General features: G+C 34.3%; 1 protein-coding gene across 1 annotated transcript; it reads right to left on the bottom strand.

Annotated features, from left to right (window-relative positions):
* Positions 1-7,556: 7,556 nt before the first annotated feature.
* LOC131057074 (F-box protein At2g27310) lies at positions 7,557-8,609 on the bottom strand. The gene has a single exon (XM_057991264.2). The coding sequence runs from the start codon at positions 8,607-8,609 to the stop codon at positions 7,557-7,559; it is 1,053 nt and encodes a 350-aa protein (XP_057847247.2).
* Between the last annotated feature and the right edge of the window lie 3,779 nt (positions 8,610-12,388).

Raw genomic sequence — 12,388 nt, 5'->3', positions numbered from 1 at the left:
AATCCATTTGAAATGTATTTCTTTTTTAAGCATCAGGGTGATGGGCTTCACCATTCTTGCAAAATCCGAAATAAAGCGGCTAACAAAGTTAACCTTGCCCAGGAAAGACTGGACCCCCTTCTTATTGATAGGAAGGGGAAGTTGTTTTATCACCTTGACCCAGTCAGGATTGATGGAGACTCCTTCCTTGGATACAACATGCCCAAGCAATTTGCCTTGTGGGACACCAAAAATACACTTCTTCGGGTTTAAAGAGATTCCAAATTCTAAACACTTTTGGAAAACTAGCTCTAGATGGTCAAAATGGTCTTCTTTGTTCTTTGAAAACACAGTGAGGTCATCTAGATATATAAGGATGATTTTGTTAATAAGCTCCTTGAAGGCCAGGTCCATGGCCCTTTGAAAAGTTGTGCCGACATTTGACAGTTCGAGTGGCATTTTTTGATAGGCAAACGTTCCCCATTTGGTTGTAAAGGTCGTCTTATGTTGGTCTTCCCCTTTTACCAGAACTTGATTGTACCCCGAAAAACCATCCAACATCAAGAACATTTATGGTCCTACCATTGTGCTTAACAACTGTTCCATTGAAGGCAACATGTAGTGATCTTTTAAGGATGCTTGGTTTAAGTCCCTAAAATCCATGCATAGCCGGATATCTCCATTCTTTTTCTTCACGGACACCAGATTGGATACCCACGTACTATGTTTGATGGGATAGATGATTCTTGATTCTATTAGCTTTCTTAACTCTTGTGCCATGAGTAACTCAACTTTTGGATTAACAAGTCTCTGCTTCTGTTGGACTGGTTTGGCTCCCTCTGTGAATTCGATAGTATGTTGAATGATATGAGGATTGTATCCCTTCAAATCCTCATAAGACCATGCTAGCATGCCCACATATTCATCACAGTGTTGATCCAACTTCTTTCTGTTTTGGGTGGAAATCTCCTTTCCGACTTTGAGTATCCTACCGTAACCTACCGACATTTCGGTATAGTCTCCTTTATCAGCCATAAGCTTCCGCTTATCACTTTTGGCATCGTCGTGGTCAAATTTTTTTTCTAAGGCGATTAACCCATTAGGGAGCTTATTTGACTTCAATTGTATGATTTGATCCCCGTAAGCTTCTTTAACCTTGAGTTGTAGCTGATGTGCAAATTCTCCTGAGTTCTGAATGAATAGAGCAATTTTCTTGTCACTCTCAAAAACCTGCCAGTGAGTATCATTATTAGGGATAGTTGGTCATACAATGATGCCAATTGCTTGGGGGGCTGACTAGAAAATCCACAATGGGGTCAAAATGCGATCTAATAGTGGCCATTCGGTCAGCAGATGTGTTTACCTTGAGGGGAATTCTTTGGATGTTGAAAGCATCAAAGCTTTCGATCAATTCCCAAGCTCTATGGTGGTAAGACCTCATATGGACATGTTTTGTGCTGGAGATTCCTCGAATCTGATTGACGACAAGTTCGGAGTCGCCCAAAACCTTTAATTTCTTTATACCCATCTTTTCTGCCAACATCAGGCATTGAATCAGTCCTTTGTATTCCGTTTCATTGTTGGAACATGCAAATTGTAAATGAAAAGACTTTAGAATCTATTCACCCGAAGGTGAAGTAAAACAAATTCCAGTGCTTGAGCCTACTTTGCATCTTGCACCATCAAAATGCAGAGTACAGAGGATAAATCCTTTTGGGTAAAATGATCTTTAACTAGTTTTGGGATAGCCTGATCTTCATCAAAAATGCAGTAAGTACCAAGACCAGTGGCATGATAATTTGAATATGGATTAGAGTTAATGAATTCTTCGAGAAAAAAATCCTGTCCTGGAGAGGTATCCCCTGTTATTTCTTCATCGTCGTTGAATTCTACCATCTTCCTTTCTTCGCCAGAGATTGAAGTGTGGGTTGGCTCAAAATTGAGCATAGCTTGATCCGCAACATGCTCAACATGGAGGGGTTCTGAGAGGATTTTGAGCTTGGTGCCTCATTGGGTACGAAGGATGAGGTGAGACCAGTCTAAGGACAGGTAACCTCCTATCTTGGCAGTAAAATCTCTAGAGAGGCAGAGACCAAAAATAAGAGGAATGTCGATAACCACTACTTCTTGGGACATTGTTATGCTAGGACATGCGAACAATGTTAGCGAAAGATTTTTAATGAGCCCCACGGTCTATACCTTCTTTCCATCTAACTGCATGACACCACAATTTAATGGCTCATACTTAATATTCAACACCTCAGTGATTTGTTTAGGCATGACGATAGTTTTGGTGCCAAAGTCTATCATAGAGTTATGTACCAGCTTATCCCCTACTATGAGGGTCAAATAGAAAGGCTTTGGTTTAGGCCTACCTTCTGATTGAGATTTCGGCAAAATGTCCCCATTTGTCGCTGCCGTTGGCGAATATGATCTATCTATGGGACACTGAGAAGCTTATCCGCAGACCGCCAGAGAAGTAGCAACTTTCCCAATAGGGGGTTTAACCTCCTTGGACAATGCTTCCTTCAAACGACTCCTTTGCTCTGGGATAGAGAGAAGATCCCATAAGGATACGTTAGCCATGGCTTTCCTTAACTGCTCCACCATGTCCAACACTGATGGTAGTAACACCTTTGTTTCTCTAAGCTTATAAGGAATAAAATCCTTCCTTGGATAAGTAACAGCAGCTACGAGTTTCTCAAGAACTTTGTCAATAGAGAACTTCCCTTGCATGTTTACATTTTCTCTCGTAAAGCGCCTCTTTGATCTAAGGTTATAATTTGATTGCACTTGAGGAACCCCCGAGCTTGATGAGGCCGCACCATTAGTCATCACAACATCCTCTTCTTCCATCCAAGAGAAAAGTGCATGATCTGGGGCTATTTCTGCTTCCTGCTCTAGGCCGAGTCGTCAGTCGCCATTCCTTGGCAGTGCTGCTCTGCAAGCTTTTGTTGTAAATTACCTCTCAGACAATTTCTTGGGGTGTGTGCACTGTTACATGGAAAACACCAAGAGTTGGTATCAACTGCTAGATTATTTTATCCCACTATCAACTCTTTACCAGTGCTAGGGTAGACCGTTTGCAACGGATTGGGCACGGGAACTATCTGACCAGTCGATTGATTCAGAGCAACTCGATTGTTCGCATATTGGTTTTGTTGGTAAGCAGGTCTATTAGATTAGTAATTTTTTTGGAAAAGGAGTCTAGTTGGTGGGATTTGAGACCTTTTCAGATTGACTATTTTGTTTGAAAAAGACCTCAGCAAATTTTTTATATCACTGACCTCTGCAGCTAAAGATGCAGGAGGAGGCGGATTTGCTTGTTGGGGTCCAAGGTAGGTGTACATAGATTGGGGAGCGGATGAACTGGCAACAACCGATTCTAGGACACTTAGGCCATTTGGTTGATTGGATAGATCTAGAAAGACAGGCATAAGAGGTCGTGGTGATAGCTTCCCTATCTGGAAAGACAGGCATAAGCGGTCGCAGTGATAGCTTCCTTGCATCAATTAGGTTATTTTCTGTGGAGACGACTATGTCAAAATCTTGAGGGAGAGTATTATCGCCTAAAGATTGAATCATCACTGATATGTCGGAGTTGAAAGCCTTTAGATAGAAAACAAATGCCATGTCGGTGGGAGGACGAGCAGATAGAGGTATTTGCTCCCAAGTCCTCTGAAAATAGAAATTGAACTCTGTTAACACTTCTTGTGGGGCTCTCTTTATCGTAATCAACTGATGCATCAAAGATGACCTATCCACTTTGTCAGAGAATCTCTGGAAAAAACAACCGCCTAGTTGATCCTAGTTGCCTATAGAATTCAGAGCGAGGGATCTGTACCAATCTAGAGCTCTTCCTTTAAAAGATGCCATGAGCATTCTCAAAGCTACATTATGCTCGGTTATACTATGGACTGTGTAGAAGTTGGCTATATCTTGCAAGTGCTCTCCTGGAGTTTTAGAGCATTCTTCGGTAAACTTAGGAATTGCTTTCAGCACGACGAAGGGGATTTGGGCCCATATGGCAGGTAAGACTGGAGGAATGAAATGACTTTATCCCATGTCACAAAATTTCTAGGTGGAATTTGAGTCATTACTACAATAGGAAAGACCGTAGAAGCACTAGGAGGATTCTAGGAAGAAGAGGCAACAGATTGATAAATGCTAACTAGGGGTGGAAAGAGAAAACTGGGATTCAAATTTGTGTGGCTCCTAGTAACAGGTCTGCAACTCATATACTAGCTTGAATTTTGAGAGGTAAGTGTCCCACCGGGTGTGCCAGAAAAAGAACTATTGACTCTAAATTTTACCTTGGAAAACAAACAGCCTTATGGGAAATTTAGTGATGGGGGACCAGTTATGCAGGGTTCACTGAATGACCTCCGGGATTGAGAATCCGACTCTTCCTTATGGTTTTGAGAAAAGGGAAAAGAAGGAAACATTCAAAGCAATAAACTAAACTACTGAGGCGATGCACCAGAGCATTTTCTAAGAAGACATGAGTATACAAAAACCCAAATACATATGATTTTTGAGCCCATTCAACAATCTATAAGTCTAAATCAGAAATGGAACTAAGACACAATTAAACTTCTTTGTAACAGAAAGAAATACTTATCATGCATTTACCAGATAACAAGTGTAAAACATAGTTTAATCGGCAAAATCTTAGATATACGTATTCCCAAAGTTATTGGAATTCTACTAGAAAGCACATAAAAAACTATCAGAGTATACTGAAAAGAGAGATCACAAAGGCCGAAGACACAATTTGGTTAATCTCTTTCAGAAAACAGTAACAGCTCAAAAGGCCGAAAATTCCTACTAAGAAAACTTAATTATTTTTCTTAAAAAGTTCTGAACCCCTTCAATAGGGAAAAAACTAACATAAATAGAGCCTCAGGCTCGATAATAAACTTTTAAATTCCATCGCCTTTCCATTGCGCATGTCGTGGCATGTCTATAGGCCATACCAGACAAACTGCCCCTGAAGTGGTTAGTCCCATGATGCTATGCTAATCTCTGCAAACGCACGACAAGAGAGTGGCGATCAAAAACGGCGGGTGGTGGGACCGAGAGGGATGTCGTTATATGAGAACCCATGCCACGTGGTAGCTCAGCGCTATCACAAAAGTGAAAAAGGAAAGGCGAGAAAACAGAACCCCCGCCGAGTTGACATATGTCTCACCTGATGCATGCGAAAGGGAAAGCTGAAAAAACAAAAGGGGCAGGACCACCAAAAGATAGAAAATGCCGCCTATGGATAACCCCGAAATAATGTTAACAGATATTATGGTTGTACTTTTCCCTTTGGGAGCTTTTGGTGTTGAGTCCTTTGATCATGTTGGGGCCATAGATGATCTACAATTAGGATATAGTTGTTATGATTTCATGGAGAAATCGGTATCATAGTTCATTGAGAGCTCATCGAAGTGATGTGGATTCATTATTTGATGATGGGTGATCTTTTGCAATGTTTTTCATGTCATAGATGGGCTCTTGGATCCTATTTCGTCTATAGTGAGATTTCATTGACATCTTGGGTTTCATTGACGACCACTCTTGGGCCCATCCAAATCCTATAAGGCCTTCAAAAGTTAAATTTGTATGCATATTAAATGTCTTGTGTAACATTGAACCTATATGTTGTGGAAATATTTTGAGGTGTAGGATTGATCCTACTATATGTATACTTTCATGACTTAGTTTTCCTTTGTCTTTGGTGTTTGTTAAAGTATACGGATTGGTACTATTTTAAAAATACCTAATGGGAATCTATTGGATTGCGAGGGTTCATGTTCTCCTCAATCAACCCCCTTTCTTATTAAATTTTTAACCTTTGGCAAGAGATCATTTGAATTCAACAAGTCAAGCATACAATGTACTAGATGAATTTTTATGCAAATACTAGTTCCTTTAAAAAATCTAGTTGAAACTTTCCTATTCTACTTGAAGTACAAATACTCTATGATTGCTTGACAACTCTAATATGATGTTTAAATGTTCTAGTGAATGTCTTTAAATACCATGACACAATGAATAGTTGCATAAACATGTACCAAATCAAATCCCAATAATTGACAAGAAAGAGTGGGAATTGACCATTTTATTTTATTTTTAAATTCAACTTTGGATCATATTTGTTTCATGCAAGATTGCTCCTACATGCCATAAGATTGACCTAAGACATGGACTATGAAATCTTGGGATCAAGAATGGATATGTGGAAGTATATGTTAATAGTGAGGTGAATGTCTGGGAACAAGTGTAACTAGGGCATGGATATTGTCAAATGCACGGAAATGTGTAAAGATGAGAATATATAGATATGGATAGGGCTTGGAGAAGAAGCCAACCTTAGAACAATATTGTGTCACATGTTGATATGTAATAACATCAAGATATTTCATCAAAATGGGAACAAAACCAAATGGTGAATGGTATGGATATGTAGATTCCATAAATATAATTTTATTAGAATTTTGTTCTCCTTAAATACAAAGGAAAAATAAATATACAATTAGATTTTGGTAGCTAGAATAATCTATTTATATGTATATAAATAAATGGTCTTAAATTTTAATTAGTTAACTTTTAACATTATACTTGTCAGAAGCCTTTAACATATTTCAAGAACTTTGTCTATAAAAAATACTACAAAATTAAAGTTCAACCTTTATTAGTCTTTTGTTAGAATTTGGATTTGTTAACAACATTGAAGAAGCAATATCATGTAGAGTGTTTGAGACTCTATTTATAGAGTGACATGGTCTATCATATGAAGAAAAACTACTACATGATAAATTGTATGATTGCTTTTAGTTTTAAATGTGTATAACTCTCCAATCCAATCCATCCTCCTCTTCTTGATGATGGATCACTCAGTTTGACTGAAACATGTCGATTGAAAAATAGACAAAATTAAAAGAAAAAACAATCATACAATTCTTCATGGACTATGGAAAATTCATGGAAACTATTACATGATGTTATTTTGAAGTTTAGTGGTATTAAAAAATTTATTAAAAGACACTTTGTAGATTTTGGTTTAATTTTTTGATGGAAATTTTGTATTCTTATATTTATGTTATTAAAACATAATATTAAAAATTTTAAACAAATTGAATAGAAGCCATAGCTTCCTATAAAAAAGCAGCTTTTTTTTACCATCCATACTTTTTTTATTAATTATATCCTTAAATTTTGTTTAACTCTCTTCCATAAGACCATAACCTTAATTCAAATTAGTTACAATTAAATTCTATTACAATTATAAAACAATATTTATTAAAAAGATTAATATTTTTTTTAATAATTTTATAAATTTAAAGGCAGCATTTTAAATATTCCAAAAAGAAAGAAAGAGAGACCATAATGAAAAGCCCATAATTAGAGGCCTTTTCCATGACACTCAATTTGAATTAGAAGAGGAGGGTTGACCCCTTAACAAATTTTCCCTTTAAATTTTCATTACAGCTACTACTGAAGCATATTTTACAGAGCTTCGAAGAATAGTATATTCAGCTAGGTACATTTTATACATTGATATATCAACAATCTTGGTTTTCAAAACATCAGAAGAAAACACAACTTCTTATGAAATTGAAATAAGAAAATGTAGCCAATGCAACAATGGCACTGACAATCCAAACACCATCTGCACAGCCTCCTTTACTCATCTTCATTTCCCTTAACTTGCTCTTTTCTACCAAATACTTCTGATAAGCTTGCAAAATCTGATTATGGTCCTTACTCCTCCTGCAACCAAAAGCATTTTCTAGTATAACCACACTATTCATCCCATTTACTCTAACCCCCATCATGTCCTCCAACTCCATGCTGAGTTCAGTGATCTTCAAACTGGTGTGATCCTTATCTGAAACCCTGCACTTCATGGAAAGCCCACACTGCACAAACTTGGAAGAACACATTTTGTGAGAAGGTAGTATAGACCCAAATATTAATACAAAGTCCTTCTGAGAAGGCCATTCCATTCTCCCAACCAAGGGTTTCCAGCTTGAAAGATTAATAGCTTGCCCTGTTCTCTGGTTTATCAGAATCCAACTTAACCTAACATTGTCCATCAAATGTCCCCAAAATTTGGGGTTCTTCTTCCCCTGCAGAGATATTGTTGGCAACCCATCTCCATAGCTGTTACAGTCATCTAAAACATCACAAAGGTTAATGAACTCCATCCTGAAAGGGCAGCAATAGAACAAACCTGGAAAGTCATCTGCAGAAGGGATGCCTGAAATCACTTTGGAATAGATGGGTTTATTCTTGTATACCACATCCACAACCCACACAAAATCAGAGTGAAGAGCAGATAGGTCTTCTAGGCTATTTAGAGACAGATTTATGGGCTCCCTGGGATTGGATTCACCATCATTTGCAATTACAGGAAAGCAATCAGCATAGAATTTTTTGAACCCACCCAATGAAGAAGATATCAGTTCTTTTATATCTGCATTCCTTGTGGAAGGCCACACAGAGCAGCATTTTTCTTCCCATAAATTCTCCTGCCTTGCAATAGATCTAAAGTGTGAAGATGCACATTCTGCATTTGCAAGTGTTATACCACCCACACGGCCTAAAATGTCTGTGATAATGTCACTGTTCAAAGACATCATGATGAAAAATTCAACAAAGAATGAATCCGAAATATTGATGTTACACAATCCAATTCAGAAATAAAACAATAAAAATCAATCAGTTCACTAAACACAACAATGGAGAATGATTTTTTATACTCAGCGAGCAAAATCCATCTGTTGCAGAGCAGATTAGATTAGAATATTTGACTGATATCACCTGGTTTCCTCACAATTCATTCAAGCTCTGTTTAATCAAGAAAAACTCAATGAAATTGGTACGCGTGTCTCCAGTGGACAGTTGTTGAGATTGTATTGGCTGTGTTTTTTACTTTAATTGTTCTTAAGCTTTTTGGGCGGCGCGTCTGATCTTTTTTTAAATGGGAACCTCTTAAATGTTTGTGAACTGTAATTGCAAGGAAGGTATCTGCCTTACAAAGTTTATAAGCCATTCAGTTATATATATATTACAAAAGTGTTTTTTTTTTTCCGAAAGGAAGATGCTTCTGCATGTGCTGGCAGCTGGTTCTCTCTCGGTCTTCACTTCTTATAATAATTTAAAATATTTAAATATATTTATTCAAATTTTAATTTTTTTAATATTTTATATTAATAAATATTTTGTAATAACAGAAAATTGTATAATAAATATTATAATATTGTAAATATATTTGATTGATTTGAGAATTATTTTATTTATTATAATAGGCAAGATTTTTTATTTTATTTTTAATATAAATTTATTTGAGAAATTTATACAATTGAAATTTATAAAAGCCTCTACATTTAATTATGTAGACATTTTTGTCATTAATATTTTGGATCATATTCTATCATGATTTATCAATAGGATATGTATAGCCAAAAAGATATATAATTTCAATACTATAGAAAGTAATTTATAGATATGCCAGAGTTTTCATAAATTCTAATATCGTGGATTATAGAAATGTGATGTATCTAATATATGTATACTAGTTTAAATATTTTATTTTATCTTTATTTTAATTTTGAGATGTAAATCTTTGGCTTGTTTCTAATATTATATACTTAGAAGTTGTTTTTAATATTTTTATTTGTAAATATATATATATATATATAATTTTTGAGGTTTTTATATTTAAAAAATACATAATAATTTTTCTATTAAATAAAATGTAATTAGTTTATAATAAATATATTTATGCTTTATTGTTGACAAAGTCAAATAATATATATATTTGTTTTATTTTTATATTTAATTATATCAACAATATTTTTAATTTTATGGTTAAATTGTTTTTGTTTTTTAATGTCTATCAATTATGTTTTGGTTTTTATGTACTGGTCACAATATGAGACTTTATGTTCTACTATTTATTAGTGCTTAGATATGTAGTTCTACAAATTTTAAAGACGTGCTATTACCTAGGACAAAGGTTGTGTCAAAAAAAAGTGATAGATTTAAGACTTTAGATTAAATAGCAACATGAATGGACCAATTGTTGAGGATGGTTAATTCCTTTTGCTTTAGGTTTTGCTAGACAAGGGGGTGTTCTTTGAGGTGTACTTCTTGAGATTATTAAAACCACAATAAAACTAAAGCTGAGACAAACTATGTCTAATGCATTGGAAAATGAGAATTAATTGTCACTTATGTTGGCTTGTCTTGAGACAATAATTTCACATTGCTATAGCTATATCCACTAACTATGTAGAGACTAAAATGTCTTCTCCTTAACATCTTAAGATATTCAATGCAATGTTTCATTTGATACGTGGATGTGATAATAACATTAATGTACATCTCACTACAAATATTGTTTGTGATATATAAATGCTTTATAGTAATAGGGCAATTATATCATGCAATATGGTTGATGAGCTACTTAAACAAATCTTTATAAATATTGATGTTGTAAACAACTAAAAATGACTAACTCTTGTCATTTCATCATATCTCACCAATTACTCTATTCATATCAATTAAATATTTTAGAATTATTTAATTAAGCTGATATTTCCTCATTTCATCTATAATAATTAAATAATTAATTATCTCAATTTATTTATTTATTAAATAATTTTAATTTATTTATTGAATAATTTTAATTTATTTAATTGATTTATCATTTTCCTCCAATATTAATTAAATAATTTTATTATTTGATTAATTCATCTTTTGATCCACTATAATTAAATAATTTTCACATTTTATTGATTAGCTAATGCTTCTTCAAAATTAAATAAATTTCAAATAATTTATTCACTTGCTTATTCCCTCCAAAAATAAATAAAATTAATATTTTATTTATTCTTTAACCATGACTTATGCATTTGATCTCTTTTGATTCTTCCACCTTATCAATCCATGTGCTAATTTTAAGTCCCATCCAATCTCAGGTTTTCTCATCCATTGATCTTCTTATTTTATCTCCACCATTGATCAAATGTCAAGTGAAACATACAAATAAAACTCTCCATTTCACACTATCTTCTGGCCTATATTATTATCTTGAGCAAGAACATTATTATCAAGATATCTAACCACACAATCAAGCTTTCCTATCTATGAAGTATCAAGTCTCAACTATCAAGTATCAAGTAAATCATCCTACTATCATTGTTCTATCATGTTTATGCTACTTTGAAGAGAAACCCACATATCAATCATTCAATCAATATCAAATAAAACAATGGAAAATCTAAGTTATTTTCTATATTATAATTATTAAATATCATCTTAATTTATGCATAGATCTTAGGCTCTATTTCAAGTGAGTGTGAATCTGAAATTATCTTATATAAATGTAGTGGGATAATAGTAGGTTGAAATAGATTATAGATGGGTATCTTTATCCTATGTGGGAAATAAAGTCAAGGTTTTACAACTTGAAGGTATTACTAAGGCAAACCATTAGATGATACTTTATAGAAGATAGCAACAAGGATTATACCTAACAATCTTTGGGCTCTACATATACATACTACAGATAGATGATTTTGTATGGTAACCAAAAATTTATAGCATAATAATGCATTAGAAAACTCATACGCTCCCTATTTAACTTTGATAGGATAACTTAAAAAAATTTGCAAGAACTTTTATGGTCTTCTCATTGGAAAACTAGTTAAAGGAAATAATCAAATTATCAAATGTGATTTTTAAGATCAAATTCACTCAATTCCTAACCTATCCCTTTATGTCATGGAAATATTGAAGTGTATAAATTACACATCATTATTAGAGCTCAATGAGATACAATGGCAATGAAGCACTTAAATGATTAAGACCAAACCTATGCATTCAATGTGAAATGCTCAACCTATATAGGACACAAAAGACAAACATATTCACCCTCTTATCTTTTATATTCTACACATATGCCAAAAACCAACCATTTTCCCTTCTCAAACTATGAACGCATACCATTCAACTACCATAATTGGGAGGGAAATTCACCTTCTATGTTAAATTATGATTTATGTCAATCACAAAGTCCATCAAACATTCTATCAAAACATCAACACCATGAAGTGAATAAATTTATTTAGGGCTTTTGAAGATCTACCTACTAATAAACCCAAACAATGCCTTCATTTAACTATGAAATAACAAGAACAAACAAAAACACATAAAAACCATGAAATGATATGGAAAAACACCCTAGATTAAACCAACTATTAGATATAACATTAAATCATAGTCAGTTTGATGAAGAAAAAATTGAAATGGGAACACTAGTCACCAATGCACATAAAACTTGATACAAAACCTTGAAACAAGCACCAACATTTTGAATTTACACAATAACTTTAGGAAGCAAAACTAATTC

This window comes from Cryptomeria japonica, chromosome 11, assembly GCF_030272615.1.
Source record: "Cryptomeria japonica chromosome 11, Sugi_1.0, whole genome shotgun sequence".
NCBI classification, from domain to species: Eukaryota; Viridiplantae; Streptophyta; class Pinopsida; order Cupressales; family Cupressaceae; genus Cryptomeria; species Cryptomeria japonica.
Note: the sequence above shows the minus strand (reverse complement) of the source record. Positions and strands in the feature narration are given on the sequence as shown.

What these genes read in the sequence shown, in the direction of transcription:
- LOC131057074 (XM_057991264.2), bottom strand. Translation starts at nt 8,609, where the DNA reads ATGTCTTTGAACAGTGACATTATCACAGACATTTTAGGCCGTGTGGGT.